The sequence below is a fragment of the Salmo trutta genome, chromosome 12 (genome assembly GCF_901001165.1).
Source record: "Salmo trutta chromosome 12, fSalTru1.1, whole genome shotgun sequence".
Taxonomy (NCBI): Eukaryota; Metazoa; Chordata; class Actinopteri; order Salmoniformes; family Salmonidae; genus Salmo; species Salmo trutta.
In genome coordinates this window covers 75,692,306-75,714,841 of record NC_042968.1, presented here as the reverse complement: position 1 = coordinate 75,714,841, position 22,536 = coordinate 75,692,306, and the positions used below count along the sequence as shown (strand labels likewise).

Here is a 22,536-nt window from a genome sequence, read left to right as displayed (position 1 = left end):
CATTTTGGACTTATGCCCAGCATGATTTTGTTGCTGTATCACCAATATTTTTTTTTTTTTTTTACAGTTACAAGTACAGTACTTCCACATACATACATCTTGAAACTAAGCCTGGCACTAAATGCTGAATTTAGGCTTGGGGTTGTCCTTGTACTTTTTATCCAGATGAAGAATGTTACACATCCTCGCATCAGTGGAAGTGTTTCACAGAAACATGGCTGATTGACATTTGATATTTCTTTTAGGAATAGATTCATTGAGGATTTTCAGACTTAATGGCCTGAACACTGTGTGCTCTGTTAGGTCATCACTCCTAGGGACTCAGTGGTGGCTCCTCCCCCTCAATGATGGTGCGGTAGAACTGAGGCTGGGTCTGGGCCAATGGGGAGTCTGTCTGGGAGAAAAGGGCTGGCCGGCTCTTCGGGGTCCACCGCAGGAACTTGCCTGAGGTCACCAGGTCACCGTAGCCCTGGGCGTGGGAGAAGGCATAGCCTGACCGGCGGGTACTGGCGCGGCGGGCTTGGACACGGCGAGGGGCAGGGGGCAGCACCTTGTCCTGTCTCACCTTGTACCTCACCTAGAGGGAGGAGGAGGAATGAGAGAGACAGTGAGGGAGAAGTAATAATTTGTGATTCTTCAATGCCAATTACAAAGGAGTTGACCCTCGACATCTGACCTTGTCGTTGATAGTGGGCCACAGCAGGATGCGCAGGAAGCGATATGCCACCACGGGAAGCACACAGAGGATGGAGGTGAGTAGCATAGTCAGCCACACATTGGGCTGGTTCAGGGAGTTCCTGGCTGTGCCTGTTACATAGAGTATAGCATCGCAACATGTATTCAGATGATGATTGCAGTGACAGATACTCACCTACATAGTTACAGATAGTGTCACTGACCAAACGTTCAGATAGAAAGACATGAATGATGAAGGGAGAGGAGGTGGATGGACAGGTGCTGAGTGGTACTACTCACCAATGAAGGGGAAGGAGGAGGTGAAGATGAGAAACATGCCATTGCTGTACATGGTGAATATGACAGCAAAGTACACACACAGACTGCCCCACAGGAAGAACTGGTTCACTGACGTCCAATAGTGGGTGTCCAGACCCAGCTTTAACAAAGACACATGCAGCTACCTCAGACTATGTTACTGTGTGTGTGTTTAGAGAGATGCCTTTACATTAGTCCAGAGTGTGCATAGTTCAAGTCGGAAGTTTACATACACCTTAACCAAATACATTTAAAATCAGTTTCTCACATTGCTGACATTTAATCCAAGTAAAAATTAGGTCAGTTAGGATAACCACTTTATTTTAAGAAAGTGAAATGTCACAATAATAGAAGTGAGAATGATTTATTTCAGCTTTTATTTCTTTCATCACATTCCCAGTGGGTCAGAAGTTTACATACACTCAATTAGTATTTGGTAGCATTGCCTTTAAATTGTTTAACTTGGGTCAAATGTTTCGGGTAGCCTTCCACAAGCTTCCCACAATAAGTTGGGTGAATTTTGGCCCATTCCTCCTGACAAAGCTGGTTAACTGAGTCAGGTTTGTAGGCCTCCTTGCTCGCACACGCTTTTTCAGTTCTGCCCACACATTTTCTATAGGATTGAGGTCAGGGCTTTGTGATGGCCACTCCAATACCTTGACTTTGTTGTCCTTAAGCCATTTTGCCAACAACTTTGGAAGTATGCTTGGGGTCATTGTCCATTTGGAAGACCCATTTGCGACCAAGCTTTAACTTCCTGACTGATGTCTTGAGATGCTGCTTCAATATATCCACATAATAGATGCCATCATGAGGATGGAAAATTATGTGAAGTGCACCAGTCCCTCCTGCAGTAAAGCACCCCCCACAACATGATGCTGCCACCCCCGTGCTTCACGGTTGGGATGGTGTACTTTGGCTTGCAAGCCTCCCCCTTTTTCCTCCAAACATAATGATGGTCATCATGGCCAAACAGTTCTATTTTTGTTTTATCAGACCAGAGGACAATTCTCCAAAAAGTACGATCTTTGTCCCCATTTGCAGTTGCAAACTGTAGTCTGGCTTTTTTATGGCGGTTTTGGAGCAGTGGCTTCTTCTTTGCTGAGCAGCCTTTCAGGGTATGTCGATATAGGACTCGTTCTACTGTTGATATAGATACTTTTGTACCGGTTTCCTCCAGCATCTTCACAAGGTCCTTTGCTGTTGTTCCGGGATTGATTTGCACTTCTCGCACCAAAGTACGTTCATCTCGAGGAGACAGAACGCATCTCCTTCCTGAGCAGTATGACGACTGCGTGGTCCCATGGTGTTTATACTTGCTTACTATTGTTTGTACAAATGAATGTGGTACCTTCAGGCATTTGGAAATTGCTCCCAAGGACGAACCAGACTTGTGGAAGTCTACATTTGTTTCATGAGGTCTTGGCTGATTTCTTTTGATTTTGCCATGATGTCAAGCAAAGAGGCACTGAGTTTGAAGGTAGGCCTTGAAATACATCCACAGGTACACCTCCAATTGACTCAAATTATGTCAATTAGGCTATCAGAAGGTTCTAAAGCCATGACATCATTTTCTGGAATTTTCCAAGCTGTTTAAAGGCACAGTCAACTTAGTGTATGTAAACTTCTGACCCACTGGAATTGTGATACAGTGAATTATAAGTGAAATAATCTGTCTGTAAACAATTGTTGGAAAAATTACTTGTGTCATGCACAAAGTAGATGTCCTAACTGACTTGCCAAAACTATAGTTTGTTAACTTTTTAAGGTATAGGGGGCAGTATTTTCGATTTCGGATGAAAAGCGTGCCCTGAGTAAACTGCCTAATACTCGGGCCCAGAGTCAAATATTTGCATATTATTAGTAGATATGGATAGAACACTCTGAAGTTTCTAAAACTGTTTGAATGATGTCTGTGAGTATAACAGAACTCATATGGCAGGCAAAAACCTGAGAAAAAAACAACCAGGAAGTGGGAAATCTGATGCTTGTAGTCTTTTCAAGTCATTGCCTATCTAACACACAGGGACTTAGGGTTCATTTTGCACTTCCTAAGGCTTCCACTAGATGTCAACAGTCTTTAGAACCTTGTTTCAGGCTTTTGCAGTGAACAGAGAGCGAACAAGAAGGCCGGGAAGTTGGTGACTCAGAAAATGACATGAGTTCATTGGCGCGCATTCACATGATGAAGTAGCTGTGTTCCATAACGTTTTTCAAGACATTGGAATCGTCCGGTTGGAATATTATTGAAGTTTTATGTTAAAAAGGCCCTAAAGATTGATGCTATACAACGTTTGACATGTTGCTACGAACGTAAATATATATTTTTTTTACTTTTCGTCCTGAAATTTTCGGCACGCTTCCTACATTTGGAGTAGCTTACTGAACGCGCAAACAACAAGGAGGTATTTGGACATAAATTATGGACTTTATCGAACAAAACAACATTTATTGTGGACCTGGGATTCCTGGAAGTGCCTTCTGATGAAGATCATTAAAGGTAAGTGAATATTTATAATGCTATTTATGATTTTAGATGACTCCAAAATGGCGGGTATCTGTATTGCCTGATGTATTTTTCTGAGCGCCGTACTCAGATTATTGCAAAGTGTGCTTTCCCCGTGGAGCTTTTTTGAAATCTGTCACAGCGGTTGCATTAAGGAGATGTTTATCTATAATTCTTTGAATAACAGTTTAATATTTTATCAACGTATTTTTATAAATTGTTGTGCTAATTCACCGGCAGTTTGAGGCAAAATATTTTCTGAACATCACGCGCCAATGTAAAATGGGGGGTTTTGGATATAAATATGAACTTTATCGAACAAAACATACATGTAATGTGTAACATTGAGTCCTAGGAGTGTCATCTGATGAAGATCGTCAAAGGTTAGTGCTTCATTTTAGCTGCATCTCTTGTTTTTGTGACCCCTTTTCTGCTTGGAAAATGGCTGTGTGGTTTTTCTTGTGTTGGCACTGTCCTAACATAATCTAACTTTATGCTTTCGCCGTAAAGCCTTTTCGAAATCGGACAATGTGGTTGGATTAAGGAGAGGTGTATCTTTAAAATGGTGTAAAATAGTTGTATGTTTGAGAAATTTGAATTATGACATTTTGAATTTGTCGCCCTGATATTTCAATGGTTGTGTCCCGCAGGTGCTAGCGTCCCACCTTGCCCATAGAAGTTAACAAGAAATTTGTGGAGTGGTTGAAAAACAAGTTTTAATGACTCCAACCTGAGTGTATGTAAACTTCCGACTTCAACTGTATGTATGCAAATATGGTTTAAGCCTCAGTTGAAACATTCATATACCACCACAAATGCCCAAATTTGATAACATAAGTACACACTATTTCCCTTCTCCCTTCTCCTTACCTGTATACTGACGGCGATGAGCAGGCAGGTCTGGGCCAGCAGGGCGAAGGACTGATAGTCCACAATGTCTTTACCGTCGTCTCGGACCGTGTCGTACATGGCTGCCCAGGGAATGAAGAAGAGGACCAGGGAGCTGTAGCCACTGTGTAACACCGTGTAGACAAAGGCCCTCTTACTGAAGTACTGGTTGAGCTGGCCTGGGGCGTAGAGCTTGGGGTACTGGAAACTCCACCGATCATTTACATCCTAGATATACAGGGAGACATACACTGAACAGTGGTGTAAAGTACTTAAGCAAAAATACTTTAAAGTACTATTTAAGTAGTTGGTGTATCTGTACTTTACTATTTATATTTTTGCCAACTTTTACTTCACTACATTCCTGAAGAAAATAATATAAATTTTACTCCATACATTTTCCTTGATACCAAAAGTACTTGTTACATTTTGACAGGAAAATGGTCAAATTCACACACTTAACAAGAGAACATCCCATGTCATCCCTACTGCCTCTGATCTGGCGGACTCACTAAACACAAATGCTTTGTTTGTAAATTATGTCTGGAATGTGCCCCTGGATATCCGTCAATAAAAAAAATTACATTTGTGCCGTCTGGTTTGTTTAATATAAGGAATTTTAAATGGTTTCTACTTTTACTTTTGATACTTAAGTACATTTGAGCAATTCCATTTGCTTTTGATACTTAAGTACTGTATATTTAAAACCAAATACTTTTAGACTTTTACTAAAGTAGAATTTTACTAGGTGACTTTTACTTGAGTCATTTTCTATTAAGGTATCTTTACTTTTACTCAAGTATGACAAGTTAGTACTTTTTCCACCACTGACACTGAATATACCAAACATTAGGAACATCTTCCTAATATTGAGTTGCACCCCACTCCCTTTCCCCTCAGAGCAGCCTCAATTCGTCAGGGTATGGACTCTACAAGTGTCGAAAGCGTTCCACAGAGATGCTGGCCCATGTTGACTCCAATGCTTCCCACAGTTGTGTGAAGTTGGCTGGATGTCCTTTGGGTGGTTGACCATTCTTGATACACACAGGAAACTGTTCAGCATGAACAACCCAGCAGTGTTGCAGTTCTTGACACAAACTGGTGCACCTGGCACCTACTACCATACCCTTTAAAAATGTTATATTTTGTCTTGCCCATTCACCCTCTGAATAGCACACATACACAATCCATGTCTCACTTGTCTTCTTTAACCAGTCTGCTCCCCTTCATCTACACTGATTGAAGTGGATTTAACAAGTGACATCAATAAGGGATCATAGCTTTCACCTGGATTCACCTGGTCAGTCTATGTCATTGGCAAGAGATTTCTTAATGTTTGTATACTCAGTGTATGTGATTACATACATACATACATACATACTACTTACTTGCATCGGCATACATAATTGGCTGACGTACATTACTGACATACTAACATAAGCCTAAGAGACATGATTACCTGGTCAAAGAGACTCAACGCCAGCACAGGTAGAGCTGTGTAAACCAGGTTATACAGGGTGATGAACCACTCGTCATACACAGTCTGTTAGGGGGAACAGCAAATCATACACATTAGATACATGACTGTCTTTAGTCCATTACAGCCCAGTATGTTTCCTGGTCAGGAACTACTTCTGCCACTAGTTAAAGGAATTAACATGTCATACTCTAAACAAACTAAAGCATGACTTTTCTGCAAGTCTCTGTGCATGCACCTCTGTCTCTGTGTCTCACCTGGGCTGAGAAACCGCAGAAGAAGCCGTACCAGAAGTGGACGAAGGTGAAGGTGAAATTCTTGTAGAAGAAGTAGCGCAGGAACTTGCACATCCTCAGGTAGGACCAGCGGCCGTGCACCAGCAGGAGGCGCTGCAGGTAGCGGAACTGAGCGAAGGAGAAGTCACTGGAGAGCACCGCCTGCATTCCCTCCTGACCTGATATACCTACTCCTATATGAGCAGCTAGAGGGGGGAGAGAGGAAGGGAGGGTAAGAGAGAGGGGTGGTGAGAGAGAGAGGGAGAGGGGTGGTGGGAGAGAGAGATAGAGAAGATGAGTGTGTGTATGAGTTGATTAGAGGAATCATAACAGCAGTCAAATATTTAGCATCAGGAATCAGGATCCTTCAACACCTTCACAGTGTTTAAGCAGCTCATAATTGGAGCTGCTTGACCCTTGATCAAGCAGCCCTACCCTTGATCATGCTGACGTCGTTGGCGCCGTCGCCGATGGCCAGAGTGATAGCCTGCTTGTACTTCTTCACCAGCTCCACCACCTGGGCTTTCTGCAGTGGAGTCACCCTGCAGCAGATCACCGTCTGACACATACACGCTGTCCGCAGCAGCTCCATCTCCATGTCCTTCTCCAAGGCAAAGGCCTGGGTGGAGAGGGGGGGAAGGGGAGATGAAGGGCGGAAGGGAGGAGAGGGGGAGGTAGGGGTGAGGGGAGAGAGAGGGAGGAGAGGGGAAGGTAGTGGAAAGCGATAAATGTTGTTCATGAAATATTGGAACAAAGATTATAAAAAGTGATTACAACATATGTCAATCAGAATATAAGTGTTATGTTTCCAGTGACCCACCAGAGTCCTTGTCCTTACCAGACTGTGTCCGTTAATCACCATAGCGTACTCTCCATCCACTGGCTCATCCGCCACCGTCTCCGTCTTTAAAAGACAAAACAGGCCACTTCTACTCTTTGTGACAGTAGGCTCCTCTGGTCCATCAGGTCTCATCTTCCTCCTTGCGGTCCTGGTCAGGGAGAGAGAGATACTTTTACATGTCACCTTACTGTGGTGCGTCAAGCTACGAAAGACATTGTCAATAGTCTGTCTGTGCCTCACTGGAGCTCCTTTCTGACTTCCTCTGCTGTGTTTGCCGACACGATGAACACTTCGGTCATCTCCTCTCGCAACATGTTGCAGGAGTAGCCAATGTTCTCTGCCGTTTCTGTTCCGACAGAGAGAAAAAAGAATCAAGGTGTGCCAGAGAAAACTATTATAGCCTATTGATAGTATATTCTAAGGAAGATAACCCCACCCTGCTTGTCTCCAGTGAGCACCCAGATCTTGATGTCGGCTTTGGAGAGCTGCTCAATGGTCTGAGGCACTCCATCCTGTAGCTTATCCTCTACTGCAGTGGATCCTAACAGCTACACACATACCGGTACAAACATGAAAGGTTCAGTTGATGTTGTGCTAGTGGATTGTCTTGTAGGACAATAAAACTTTTGTAATGATACTTTTGTCTGTAGTACCCACCAGCAGGCCTTCCTCGATCTCCTCATACAGCGCATCCAACTTCTCCTCCCTCTCGTCCATGGCAGTGCTGGCCTCATGGTGGCGCAGTTTCCACTCCTCCATATACTTTGGGTCTATGTCCTTGTAGGCCAGAGCCAGCGTACGCAGACCATCCCCAGCATACTCCTGTCAATGGAACAGTTACTTTAGATTTAGGACCTAACACACAGGTACAGAGTTGGACATACAGGATATAGTTCATCTTGTGTAAGATTTTACATATATTCACACGCTCCACAAAAAATACAGAATTCTAAACACGGACACACACAGAGGCTGGCTACTCACATTCAGGTGTTCGGTGGTGACCTCCTTTAGTTTGCTGCAAGAAGGGTTCAGTCTCTCAAAGATGATGGTGTCTGCTCCCTTACAGTAAAGAGTTAGCTTGCCCTCCGGACTGCGCACTAGGGGACACACAACACATAATCAGGTTTTGTGAACTTAAATCTCAATGGCAATCGGTTACAATAAAGCCATCAAAGTTTGAACAAACTTCCCATATCATTCAGATAATTCTAAATAGCTACAGTTTCAGAACATATTCCCCTATAATTCTAAAGGCGTAACGGTTAGTGTTGGATGGACTCACCGATGACCGACATCCTCTTGCGGACGTTGTTGAAGTCCAGTACAGCCAGTAGCTCGTAGGTGACCAGCTCTCCCATCTCCACCACAGTGATGCTCTCTGGTGTACGAGAGCGGAACACAAAGCCAAAGTTCCTGGCTGCTGTGACCAGAGCTCCCTCGTCTGGTGACTGGGCCTGGTAGTACAATTCACCTAGAAGATCACAATGACGGAAGATATTTACTAGTCGCCTTGTCTAGTTTATGGAGCAAGTAGAAGTTGTCCTCCCAACCACTGTGCAACTTCTACCTCAAGCCTCCGTCCATAGTCACCCACACCAATGCAATAATATGTGAATCCAGCAGGAGTCGCTTTCTCACCCTCCTTCTTCTCCTCGGGCATGACGGTGTGGCACAACGCAAGCAGGCGGAAGAAGGCCTGCACCTCGGGGTTGCCCTCCCTCACCACCTCCACTAGGCTGTGGTCATGGAAACAGAACTTTGGGTCGGCCAGGTTGTTCCAAGAGAAGTCCACCTTCTCTGTTTTCTACCAGAGAGTGAGTGAGGGTTAGGAATGTTAGTGCCACGGAATGTAAGGATTTATTGCCAAAGAAATGGCCTTAGAGATTTTCTTTCATACATTAAATCCATAAACCCAACACACCCTTTTCCTCCTCTCACCTCATTAATCTCCACTCTTTGTCCAGAAAAGTCCAACAACTCCCCTGGAGAACAGAAACACATTTTGTCAGTTATATGGTACAGTGAATGATTGCCACCTATATGTATTAATGTATGCCTTACCGTGTGTGTAAACACATGATACGTGCTTATAGTGCTAGACTTGACCTTTTTCTACATGTACATATCTACCTCTATTACCATCCATCCCTGCACATTGATATGGCAATGTACTCCTTGTATATAGGTTCATTCTTGTGTGTTTTATTTCTCATGTGTTTATATATACAGTACCAGTCAAAAGTTTGGACATACTTGCTCATTGAAGGGTTTTTCTTTATTATAACAATTTTTTACATTGTAGAATAATAGTGAAGACATCAAAACTATGAATATATATAAATACAAATATATGTACAGTATTTTTAACTCCGCATCGTTGGGAAAGAGCTTGTAAGTAAGCATTTCACTTTAAGGTCTACATCCCTTTTATTCGGCGCATGTGACAAATACGATTTGATTTAAGTGTGTGTATTCCAGCGCCAGGCCTCACCATAGGACTTCCCGTTGATGGAACACTTGTTGAAGGTCATGATGTTCTGTGTGAGTGTTCCGGTCTTGTCAGAGAAGATGTATGAGATCTGGCCCAGCTCCTCGTTGAGCGTGGTGGTCCTGGCCTCGGCAGGCGTGTCACTCTTGGGATAGTACATCTTCCTGTCCCAGTCTATGTAGAAACTGTTCCCCAGGCGAATGATCTCCACACTGCACCCAAAACACAGGAGAAAAAGAAAGAGAAAGAGAGAGAGAGAAATGCAATCAATTCACATTGATGATTCATGGTGATGTAGTCCTGTCATCAAAGGCACAGTAGAAGTAACACATTGGGACACGGAGATGCAACTGCAGTGAATGACTGGATAATATGTGAAGTGTACTGACCTGACGTAGAGGGATATAGGCACCACAGTGTTGAGGATGATGACGTAGGACCAGAAGGTGAGGAAGGCTGACAAGGGAGCGTTAACCCCCTCTTGCTTGGGTAGGAATGCAGCAAACTTAGAGCCCTCCTGGTACTCCCAGATTCCATTCCCAACGGCCAGGATTAAACACATAACCGCCAGAAAACCAAAGATCTGGAAGACCAAACACGACAGTTAAGAAGTGTGTGTGTGTGATGACTGTGTGTGTATGTATAGTCATACTCACACTCAGCACCAGAACATTCATGAGGCGATCAATGCTGGTCCGTTTCAATGTAGTCTTTCCACAGTTCTGCATCAGCTTGGTGTCTGGACCTGGAAGAGGGAATAGATTGATCATCAGTTGTGGATATTTTCATGAAAGTCTTAGGTCATTTCTCTGCCATTATGTGGACCGGTGAGACTCACCTCCAAAGACGACCAGGCCGAAGCACCACTGGGTGTTCCTCAGAGTACAGCCTCTCAGCAGGACCCTCTCGTTGTCCAGGGAGTACGTCTCTCCCTTCAGAGTCAGGGTGCCAGTGAACTTATCTAGGCGGTTGTTGGGTGGCTCACAGCGCACCTCGCCTACACAGGGACAGAGAGGTTCAGGGACTGTACAACAGTTAAGAATTAAGAACATAAGTTAAGAACATAAGATCTAGACTTTTAAGCCATGATAATCTAAATTTTTTTCCAGTTTTACCGTTGAAGTTGGCCAGTTTCTCTATGCTATCCTCCAGTTCCCCTGTCACAGTCAGGGCCTGCTTCACCTTCAAGTTAGTTTCTCTAAAGGAGGAGGAGGGCAGGATGAGAGAAACAGAGAAAGAGCTCATACAATTAAGAAAGGCAGTGAAATATCTTTGGTGTCAAAGGTAAACACAAACGCATGCATGAACGCAACAGACACACCCATCTAGTTCAGCTGTTTCTATGTAGACGAGGTTGAGAGGCTCACTGCTGGACAGCAACAGGAGATCGGCCTGGAGAAGGAGAGTGATAAAGACGAGAGAGAAGAGAGAGAAGAGAGGAGAGAGAGCTATAGAATGTTAATTTGAAACCCATAAATGATGACTTACTTGAAATATAAATTTGTCAGATTTTCTATTCTGTAGAATGACTGGTGACCTACACTGGCTGATTGTATTTCTGTGGTACATCTGCCCTTTGACCCTCTGCAGACACCACCAACCTTACCGTGACAAACTGATTATTCTCCAGCTTGATGATGTCCCCAACTTGAACATCCATCCACTTTTCACTCCTTAGTCTGAAAAGAGCAATATCGTAATGATGCTATGCTAAGGCAAGCCTAGAGTGACATCTGGTGTTTGAGAACAATAACACTGACTAACAAATCACCACCTAATGCATACACAACAAATATACAGACCTCTTGAGAGCTAATCTGTGACATACAAGCACTTTCCAAGCACTGAGAAATGAGCTAAGGGAAGAGAGACTCACTCTCCATCGATGAGGACCTCCACCTTCCGGTTGTTCACCTGTCTGTCACATCTGTGTCTGTTCTACACAGGCGAAGGAGATGGAATATTAGGATCTGGAGACCAGAAAAAAACTGGTCTATGCAGACCATATTATGTATCTGGTCTTAATACTGTAATTAGTAGACGTTGAGCTCACTATGTCGTCGCTGCCATCCTTGGCCATGGTCATGGAGAGCACCAGGACCAGGGGGACCACGGTGGTGAACCAGGACAGGGATGAGATCTCTGGGATGAGCTGAGAGTAGCCAGGAGAGAAAACATCACCAGCAGGGACTCACCTTTCTGCTGCCATTTAGTACTGCTACTCCCTATTATATAGTACATTATAGGCCGACAGCCAGCTCCAGGGCATGAGGGAGCTTATGTAGATACTATGAAGAAATATACATTTGCACTCAGATTCTACGTTTTGGTGTATTTACAGTTTCAAGTCTTCTGGAGTATGAAGCTACAAGCTTGGTACACCAGTATTAGGTGAGTTTCTCCCATTCTTCTCTGCAGATCCTCTCAAGCTCTGTCAGGTTGCACAGCTACTTTAAGGTCGCTCCAGAGATGTTTGATCTGTTCAATCCGGCCTATGACTGGGCCACTCAAGGACATTCAGAGACTTGTCCTGAAGCCACTCCTGCGTTGTCTTGGCTGTATGCTTAGGGTAGTTCTCCTGTTGGAAGGTTAACCTTCACCCCAGTCTGAGGTCCTGAGCGCTATGGGGCAGGTTTTCATCAAGGATCCATCTGTACTTTGGTCCATTCATCTTTCCCTTGATCCTGACTAGTCCCTGCCGCTGAAAAACATCCCCACAGCATGATGCTGCCACCCCCATGCTTCATCGTAGGGAGGGTGCCAGGTTTCTTCCAGACATGACACTTGGCATTCAGGCCAAAGAGTTCAATCTTAGTTTCATCAGACCAGAGAATCTTGTTCCTTTAGGTGCCTTTTGGCAAACTCCAAATGGGCTGTCATGTGCCTGTCTCACTCTACGGACAATTCCTTCGACCTCATGGCTTGGTCTTTGCTCTGACAACTGTGGGACCTTATATAGACAGGTGTGTGCCTTTCTAAATCATGTCCAATCAATTGAATTTACCACAGGTGGACTTCAATCAAGTCGTAGAAACATCTCAAGGATGATCAATGGAAACAGGATGCACCTGAGCTCAATTTTGAGTCTCATAGCAAAAGGACTGAATACTTACGTAAATACGGTTCTGTTTTTTATTTTTAATACATTTGCAAACATTTCTAAAAATCTGTTTTCGCTTTGTCATTATGGGGTATTGTGTGTAGATTGATGAGGACATTTTTTATTTATTTAATACATTTTAGAATAAGGCTGTAACGTAACAAAATGTAGAAAAGGTCAAGGGGTCTGAATACTTTCCAAATACACTATCTACAGGCCTCAGCCCTGACAGAATAAGGCTTAGAGTGGCTGCATTATTAAGGCTGTGTAAACGTTACCTGGAGACAGAGGAGGAAGAGGAAGTATGCATTGGCCAGTCTTTGGAACTGCTCAAACAGATTGAGCGGGAGAAAGGTGAAGAAATTGTATTTGGAGGTTTTAATGGCATTGTCCTGCATGGGGAGCAAGAGGGGAATGTGTTACTGTGACAAATACACATGAAAACATAACATGCAGACACACAATGTAAACAATGGCTTGGAATGAGTAATCGACCGCAGTACTTACAGCATACTCGTAAGACAAGTTGAATTCTCTGTCATTTGCTCGCAGGTGTCTTTCTTCCTCTGTAGGTGGAAACAAAATCAATTAAATATCACAGGTGTGGCAATAAACCGCTCAACTTTTCCACAAGTAAATGCTGGCTTTAGCCCCTTAAGGGCTGGGACACAGATAGTCGGATCACAGGCGTGGCAGTAAAATAATAAACTCTGGGGATGCTCTCCACACCAGAGCTGGGACTAGACTACAGCAGGTCAGTTAACTCACCTTTTACTTCCTTCCTCCCACACTCCAGACCCAATCGTGACAGTAGCGACCCCATGTTCAGCTCATCACTCCCATATCACACCTGGGAGAAAAACAGATGGCTGATGTGGAATAATAGCTTGAATAATAATGGAATCACAAAGTGAAACTCATTATATAAAATGATGAGAAGCAAGGTTGGGAAACTTCCTGACCATAATGATTTCTCCATACTTGTGGTACAGCTACAGTATATTGTAACCGTGTTATGACAGAGCGAAGGGAGCGGAACGGTCTCATTTACAGCAGGTCTATACACTCTAACCAGTGTGTGGAACAGCAAGTGTGGAACAGCTATAATTATTTTATGACAAGTTCATGGTGAGCCTTGCAGGGTTGTACTAATGTAGGCCTATGTGTAGTATCCTTGGCAACGACCACTTATCAGTTTTACACTATTGGTGAGAGTGAGAATTCTTTCATCGGCCCCGCCTCCACACATATTCGCATGCACACACAGACACACAAGCCTGTTCCCTACGCAAATGAGCTTCCTGATATCTAAATGAACAGCAAGAATCATTAACTTTCAAGTGAACATTTTGTGAAAATGGCATTGATGTGATCTAATGAGCTTTATACAGAAATGCTCGAATTGGCTTTATAGGGATAATCTGTTGAGTTATGGACAAGGCGCTGGTTTCTATGAACAGGTTTCACAGACACAGGTTAAATTAGTCACGGAGTAGGCCTGATTTAAAAAAAATAATAATATGAATTTCATAAATATAATTTATGTTTGGGTTTGATTCTTCTGGATTACTGTGGCTAGAGCTTTTTAAATGAAGATCAACCATAATCCGGGAATATTTTAGGCCATGTCCATGAAGATAAACTATGAATCCTCTTTATTACAGTGTAATTTGTTCCATGAGGAGGCATTGATTTTTTTTTTATATATATAAAAAATACAGATCTGATCAGGGCAAGTCTGGGGTGGCAGGCAGCCTAGTGGTTAGAGCGTTGGGCCAGTAACCAAAAGGTTGCTGGATGGAATCCCCGAGCTGACAAGGTAAAAACCTGTCGTTCTGCCTCTGAACAAGGCAGTTAACCCCCTGTTCCTCGGTGGGCTGTCATTGTAAATAAGAATTTGTTCTTTACTTAACTAGGCAAGTCAGTTAAGATTAATTATTATAATTTTTTTATTTTAAGTCCAATATACCTCATAAAAAGGAGTCAAATTTATAGTTTCTGGTATTAAGGATGAAGCTCTTGTAAAAGCTCATGTACATTAACCTGCTATGTCTTAAGTTTCCCCTCTATGCTCACTGGTAGAGTAAATGCCATGTTGAGACGTATTAGAGCCACTCCTTATCAACCATTTGTACCAGAGCAAAATACACTTGATAATCCATACTTAGTCACTACACTTGAGATCGCTCATAACCCTGAACATTAGACCTGGTATTCCCTACATTATGTTCGCCTGCCTGAAGTCACAAAGTTCTCTTATCAGTCTCCTTATCAGTCTTATCAGTTTTCTAGGTCCTCTGTGATGGCCGCCAGCAGCTCAAAAACCTCATACACAGTCCACACACCTTACATTCAAGTAAATAGAAAGCCTTAGAAGTACAGAAACTATTATATATAAACTTGTCAGAGGAAGATCCTAGAAAGAAGATAATATAAATATATATATTTATAGTATATTCCTCTGACAAGTTTTTCCCCATGAAATTGTACAGTTCAATGTCCATCTGTTTTGGCAGAAACTCCCAAATAAACAGCTGAATTCACTCCAAACCACAGGTCAAAAAGTAATCTCACCCTCTCACACCTACCACAACACCAAAAACCAAAACTACTCCCCAATTCCATGCTTTCCCACACCCATATTTCTTTCCTTTTTGTTTTAGTTTAAACTTTCACATTGGGAATATTTACTCCCTGCATTGTACCAGAACACACACACATTTTGATACAAAGTACCCACTGGGCACACACACTGGTTGAATCAACGTTGTTTCCACGTAGGGCTGTGGCGGTCACGAAATTTCATCAGCCGGTGATTGTCAAGTAAATAACTGTCGGTCTCACGGTAATTGACCGTTAATTAACATAAACACATTTAGCATCTCCTGGCTTCCACGCATAGCCTACAAGCCACTGATGCAGACCTTTGGAACATCAACATTTTAAAAAGTCAAATAAATCCATGTAATACAGCCTACACCTTTACAATAAATCCCTTACTGTAAAGACAGGTCTATGATATGAAGAAAATGTAGTCTATTTCAGAAGAACAGAATAGCATACTCTGAGTTGTCCTAATGTTAGGTCCCGATCTGGTTATGCCAAATGGCTGTGGGTTACACTAGTTCTTTTAGCAGACAAGACTTGCTTAGAATTCCGTGGAATTATTTTATAGTATGAAAAATACAATTGAACAAAGCTAAATAAAATAGAAAGAATATTATCTCCAAACAATTTGTGTGCGCACATGCAGCAGCTATTCTGTGTTGAGAGGTTAACAAAGAAATAGGAATTCCTATATGTTTTATTTAGTTATTAATGTAACTTTAGTTGTTCTACAAACATTGGGCTATATGTTTTGATTTTTAATACATTGTAAGGCTGCATGATGAGACTAATGATGATTTGAAAAAAGTTGCTTGAAAGGCATGAGCTCTGCTTTGTTTTTTTGCACAGGCTGTACACACTACATCAGTCACTCATTCACAATTTGAGAAGCACTTGATAATGCCTAGAATTTCACGGCTGCATCCCCTTTGTGTGGCCGTAGCGCACCCTAAAACAATCCATGCCTTTTTTTGGGCCAGTGGCCGTTGTGCCCTCCTCCCTAGGTGCTGTGCACTCCATCACATGATCGGGTTTTTCTTACAGGCTACAAGTGAAGACAGTCACATCAGGGATGCAACTGTGTGGTTCCTTATCCAATTCCAAGGTGCATATTGAAGATATTGGAAGAACTGTCCACATTTACTTTTCATCAGCCAACAAGATGAGTAGGCCTTATGAACAGCAAAAGCACTAGCCTCTGTCAATCTACTGTCTCCCATAGTACAAAGGTTGACCTATTCTATTCTGTGCGAGAAATAAATATTCCAAACATAGTCTGGGACAGTTGTGGGATGCGATAGATCCAAAATGAATACAACTACTAGCATTAAAAAAAACTTTTTTACACAATGTGGCTGACGCAGCAGATCAGAATGTTTAGCTTAAAATGTTAAACTATTAGGCTATTTCTTCACATTACAAGCACAAAAATGTGCACATGGTAAGCCAGAAGCACGAATGTTCCATTAGCGTAAAACACCATTATCAAAAGTGACTGCAAATGCAATTATGCATGTAATGCTTTTATTATGAAAGGTGCATTTTTAAACTTGAAACTCACACGCTGCTTATGTATGCCAGTTAGGCTCTACACCCCTTGTAAAGAGGATTAATGTGCTTCATTTTAAGATGTTATTTGGCCACTTCAGTTGTGATACAAACCTTATTAAAATTCTGGTCACCCCTAAAGCCAACTCCTCCTTTGGTCGTCTCTCCTTCCAGTTCTCTGCTGCCAATGACTGGAACGAACTACAAAAATCTCTGAAACTGGAAACACTTATCTCCCTCACTAGCTTTAACCTCTACGGGCCACGGGGGCAGTATTGAGAATTTTGAAAAAAATATGTGCCCATTTTTAACTGCCTCCTACACCAACTCAGAAGCTAGGATATGCATATTATTAACACATTCGGATAGAAAACACTCTGAATTTTCTAAAACAGTTTGAATGGTGTCTGTAAGTATAACAAAACTCATATTGCAGGCAGAAACCTGAGAAAAATAGATAAAAAAAAATGAGAATTTTGTGGCTGTACTATTTAGTGTCATTGTTTTAAAGATACCACAGTGAGAAAGGATTCAGTTCGCAACTCCTACGGCTTCCACTAGATGTCAACGATCTTTAGAAAGTTGTTTGAAGCATCTGTGATAAATACAGACCGAATTAGAAAGCTTACAAGTTGACACGTCATCACTTCATTTTTTGCGCCTGCGCATGAATCTGAGAAGAGTGCCTTTGTCATTATCGTTTATTCTAGACACTTGATAGGTTGTGTGAAAATATTACTGATGTTTACTGATGTTTCACGTTAAAAATGGAACAAAAGATTAGTGCTAAACAACGTTTGACATGTTTAAACAAACGTAAATAGATTATTTACTAGGTTTTCTTTAGTTTTTCGACGTGACTTTACACTGCCCACCTCATTTTGTGGGAGCCTACTGAACGCTAACTATTTGGACATAAATTATGAACTTTGTCAAAAGAAACCACATTTGTTCTGGACCTGGGATCTCTGGCAGCGCCTTCTGATGGAGATAATCAAAGGTAAGGGGATATTTAGAATGTTATTATCGATATTAGATGATGCTAATGCTAACGGTATAGCTTAGCTTAGCTTAGCATATAGCTTATTGTTGTTAGCATAGTACCCAGTTTATACAAAATGTGATTTCCCAGTAAAGTTATTTTGAGATCTGGCCCTTCGGTAGCAATTACGAGATGATAATATATTATTCTTTGAATGACAATATTATAATTTACCAATGTTTTCGAATAGTAATTCCGTGATTTGTAATGCTGGATTCACTGGGTGCATTCGAGCCGAAAAAAATTCTGAATTTCACCGCGACTGTAAATGCTGTTTTTGGATATAAATATGAACTTGATGGAACTAAAAATGCATGTATTGTATAACATAATGTCCTATGAGTGTCATCTGATGCAGATTGTCAAAGGTAAGTGCATAATTCTAGCTAGTTTTCTGTCTGTTGATGCCCTTCTTTGAATTGGCTAAACATTACACGCAGCTATTGTCAGTGTACTCTCCTCACATAACCTAACTTTATGCATTCTCCGTAATGCCTCTGAAAATCGGACAGCGTGGTTAGATTTAGGAGATATATCTTTCAAATGGAGGAAAATAGTTGATTATTTGATTTTTTGAAATGATTACTCTTGCAGTTTTGAATTCCCCGCCATGGTCACATGACAATGAATCCCAATACCGGGATAAGATCGGGATAAGATCCTCAACAGGTTAATTAAGCACCAGCTGTCAGAGCAGCTCACAGATCACTGCACCTGTACATAGCCCATCTATAATTTAGCCCAAACTACTACCTCTTCCCCTACTGTATTTATTTATTTTGCTCCTTTGCACCATATTATTTATATTTGAACTTTGAACTTTCTTCAAACTACAAATCTACCATTCCAGTGTTTTTCTTGCTATACTTTATTTACTTTGCCACCATGGCATTTTTTTGCCTTTACCTCCCTTATCTCACATCATTTGCTCACATTGTATATAGTCTTATTTTTTTTCTACTGCATCATTGATTGTATGTTGTTTTACTCCATGTGTAACTCTGTTGTTGTATGTTGTCGAACTGCTTTGCTTCATCTTGGCCAGGTCGCAATTGTAAATGAGAACTTGTTCTCAACTTGCCTACCTGGTTAAATAAAGGTGAAATAAAAAAATACAAAATATAGGCCTATGGTTAGGCTACATGAGGTGTTTATTTTAATTTTACCTTCATTTAACTTGGCAAGTCAGTTGAGAACAAATTCTTATTTTCAATGACAGCCTAGGAACAGTGGGTTAACTGCCTAGTTCAGGGGCAGAACGACATATTTTTACCTTGTCAACTCGGCAATTCGATCTTGCAACCTTTTGGTTACTAGTCCAATGCTCTAACCACTAGGCTACCTGCCGCCACAGTGTGTGACTATGATTAGAAAAAGTCACAAAAAAGGCATTGTTTCTTTTGCTGGGCATCATTCACAAATGATAGGCTAATATTGTCACCCATCAGACTTAATCTTGTCTTTACATATGTTATTTAGTATATGTGTGAAATTTGTTTTGATTTAGAATGGACCATTATCATGCACCTGTATCGAAACAGGGACGTCTGGAAAAAAATACATGTCATCTATGTACTTAAATAGCGAATGGAGAACTCTGACCCATGGTTCATTTTCATGCCAGCCAGGTAGGCTATACTCCTGTTTTAAATATAAGCAATGTGCTTAACATTAGAAAAGTTGAAAAATAAATATAGTAGGCCTAGCCTATAGAAAGCTGATACTCTTCTTTTTAGTAGAGGCCATCACTGTTTTCTCGCGCAATTGCATAACCGCCTATTGAAATGTTGCGCAACATGAGCTCATCCGCTCTAATGAACTGTTTGATTAGATTTTGTAATACATTTGCATTGATGTCAGTGATTAGAGAGACAATAGAGTGCTGAGTACCAGGCAGTTATCAAGTTTGGTAGGCTAGTAATGACCATCAGCAGCATCAAAGCTTGAAGAAGCCTAATTACTGTGACTAAACGGTCACGTGGAATTTGAACGTCTTCATGACCTGTGACTGCCGGTATTACGGTCACTGCAACAGTCATTTAAATGAAATTATGTTAAACCAACGTTGATCAGATGTTGAATTGATGTCTGTGCCCAGTGGTTTATTATGTTCAAATTCATTAGGATGCTGTATGTCAGTTTGATTAACTGATCAGCTTTTCCTTAATAGCCAAATACTGTATCTCTGAAGTCTCTGAACTTGTCGACAGACCCGTTCTAGACAGACCCCAGGCACAGGTTCACTTAATTGTTAGCAGCAGTATCATTGGAGAAAAGCAAATAATGTCCAGTCACATACCTCAGTGAGAAGAATGATATCGGAGTCCCTCAGGAAAGTCAAGGTCCTTCAACAGAACACAGACAGGTACAACCAAGACGGGCAGGAAGTAGGCCTAAGGATGTCTCCAACAACACCCGCTTCTCTCACTCAACACGCCCTCCCTTTCAGTTGAACTACAGTAAGTCCAGGAGACGGAACTGCGCTTCAGTCTGGGCAAACACACTTACACCAAGACGCAGACCCAGACAGAGGGGCTCCTGAGACTCCTAGGTAGAAGGCAGGAGTGGAGCAGAGCAGGTGGAGTCCCAGAGGTGGGGTGTGAGGAGGTGGGGGAAGCAAAGTCATGGGCAGCTACAGGAAACAGAACGGGATCCCCCTCAGGGCAACAGCACAGAGCTAGAGCAAACACTGCAGCCAGCGATCTTTGGACCTGGATGTTGAGACACAAAGCAGAGGCAGGTGCTGAGCGGCAGTAAAACTGAGGTGAGGGACAGACACTGGCCAATCAGAACAAACAATGGGGCAATGACCAGGAAGATCAGAGGATACCAGGCATGTCACACACACACCCTGAGGTGGGGACGCATGCGCAGACACGATTTTCCACTTCCTATATATGAATTCATATCAAAACAGGCATACTGCACTTTACAATATATTCTATATTTTGATTAAAGTCTGAGTGTTACCCTTTAGAACATGATATGTGGACTAGAAGTGTGTGGACTAGAAGTGTTAATACTATCGGAATTGTGATGATTGTTATGTAAGTGGGGGGAGGATTTTAAACAGAATCTCAGAGCCACAGGTGAAATCCAAAACCTGGACACGAGTACAAAAGGGTCCTCTGTAGTCCCCAGGACTTCGTTATGAGCCAATGGGCAAACGGATGCACAGCCACAGAAGCATGGACACACACACGAATACACACACGCACATGATACCAAGGAATGTTGAAGAGACACTGTCATTATTACTGAGTGCATGTCTTACCTTGTGGTGATAGACATCTTCATGACCCTTCAAGGGCACAGTGGTCTTTTCAGGGCACGTGTCTTTTATAAAACAAGGCTCTACCAAGCTCAACACCGGCAGCTTGGAGAGAAATGGCATGGTATCCTCCAGACATTTATGAAATACCAAATGGAAAAGGATATTTGAGAACATCTAACATTCTTTAGTTTTATAGTGAGGGAAAAAATGATTTGATCCGCTGCTGATTTTGTACATTTGCCCACTGACAAAGAAATTATCAGTCTATAATTTTAATGGTAGGTTTATTTGAACAGTGAGAGACAGAATAACAACAAAAAATCCAAAAAACGCATGTCAAATGTTATAAATTGATTCGCATTTTAATGAGGGAAATAAATATTTGACCCCCTCTCAATCAGAAAGATTTCTGGCTCCCAGGTGTCTTTTATACAGGTAACGAGCTGAGATTAGGAGCACACTCTTAAAGGGAGTGCTCCTAATCTCAGTTTGTTACCTGTATAAAAGACACCTGTCCACAGAAGCAATCAATCAGATTCCAAACTCTCCACCATGGCCAGACCAAAGAGCTCTCCAAGGATGTCAGGGACAAGATTGTAGACCTACACAAGGCTGGAATGGGCTACAAGACCATCGCCAAGCAGCTTGGTGAGAAGGGGACAACAGTTAGTGCGATTATTCGCAAATGGAAGAAACACAAAAGAACTGTCAATCTCCCTCGGCCTGGGGCTCCATGCAAGATCTCACCTCGTGGAGTTGCAATGATCATGAGAACGGTGAGGAATCAGCCCAGAACTACATGGGAGGATCTTGTCAATGATCTCAAGGCAGCTGGGACCATAGTCACCAAGAAAACAATTGGTAACACACTACGCCATGAAGGACTGAAATCCTCCAGCGCCCGCAAGGTCCCCCTGCTCAAGAAAGCACATATACATGCACGTCTGAAGTTTGCCACTGAACATCTGAATGATTCAGAGGCCAACTGGGTGAAAGTGTTGTGGTCAGATGAGACCAAAATGGAGCTCTTTGGCACCAACTCAACTCGCCGTGTTTGGAGGAGGAGGAATGCTGCCTATGACCCCAAGAACACCATCCCCACCGTCAAACATGGAGGTGGAAACATTATGCTTTGGGGGTGTTTTTCTGCTAAGGGGACAGGACAACTTCACCATATCAAAGGGACGATGGACGGGGCCATGTACCGTCAAATCTTGGGTGAGAACCTCCTTCCCTCAGCCAGGGCATTGAAAATGGGTCGTGGATGGGTATTCCAGCGTGACAATGGCCCAAAACACACGGCCAATGCAACAACAAGAAGAAGAAGCACATTAAGGTCCTGGAGTGGCCTAGCCAGTCTCCAGACCTTAATCCCATAGAAAATCTGTGGAGGGAGCTGAAGGTTCAAGTTGCCAAACGTCAGCCTCGAAACCTTAATGACTTGGAGAAGATCTGCCAAGAGGAGTGGGACAAAATCCTTCCTGAGATGTGTGC

General features: G+C 42.4%; 1 protein-coding gene across 1 annotated transcript; it reads right to left on the bottom strand.

The window, feature by feature from the left end:
- Positions 1-47: 47 nt before the first annotated feature.
- LOC115204164 (phospholipid-transporting ATPase ID) lies at positions 48-20,467 on the bottom strand. The gene is made up of 28 exons (XM_029769532.1): positions 20,068-20,467; positions 13,340-13,421; positions 13,079-13,137; positions 12,850-12,963; positions 11,525-11,623; positions 11,348-11,409; positions 11,078-11,150; positions 10,793-10,863; positions 10,587-10,669; positions 10,310-10,468; positions 10,128-10,216; positions 9,861-10,054; positions 9,475-9,683; positions 8,922-8,965; positions 8,622-8,787; positions 8,266-8,454; positions 7,965-8,080; positions 7,638-7,802; positions 7,417-7,528; positions 7,221-7,326; positions 6,978-7,128; positions 6,575-6,758; positions 6,122-6,345; positions 5,847-5,930; positions 4,370-4,615; positions 976-1,114; positions 677-807; positions 48-577 (listed from the first exon to the last, which is right to left on the bottom strand). Exons 2-28 carry the CDS (start codon positions 13,392-13,394, stop codon positions 314-316), a joined length of 3,588 nt encoding a protein of 1,195 aa, XP_029625392.1. The 5' UTR covers positions 13,395-13,421; positions 20,068-20,467; the 3' UTR covers positions 48-313.
- Positions 20,468-22,536: the final 2,069 nt, after the last annotated feature.

Coding starts and splice junctions, on each gene's coding strand:
- LOC115204164 (XM_029769532.1), bottom strand. CDS start 13,394: ATGGGGTCGCTACTGTCACGATTGGGTCTGGAGTGTGGGAGGAAGGAA. Junction 7,129..7,220: donor GAAGTCAGAAAGGAGCTCCA/GTGAGGCACAGA, acceptor CTCCCTGACCAG/GACCGCAAGGAGGAAGATGA. Junction 5,931..6,121: donor TCTGCGGTTTCTCAGCCCAG/GTGAGACACAGA, acceptor TCCCCCTAACAG/ACTGTGTATGACGAGTGGTT.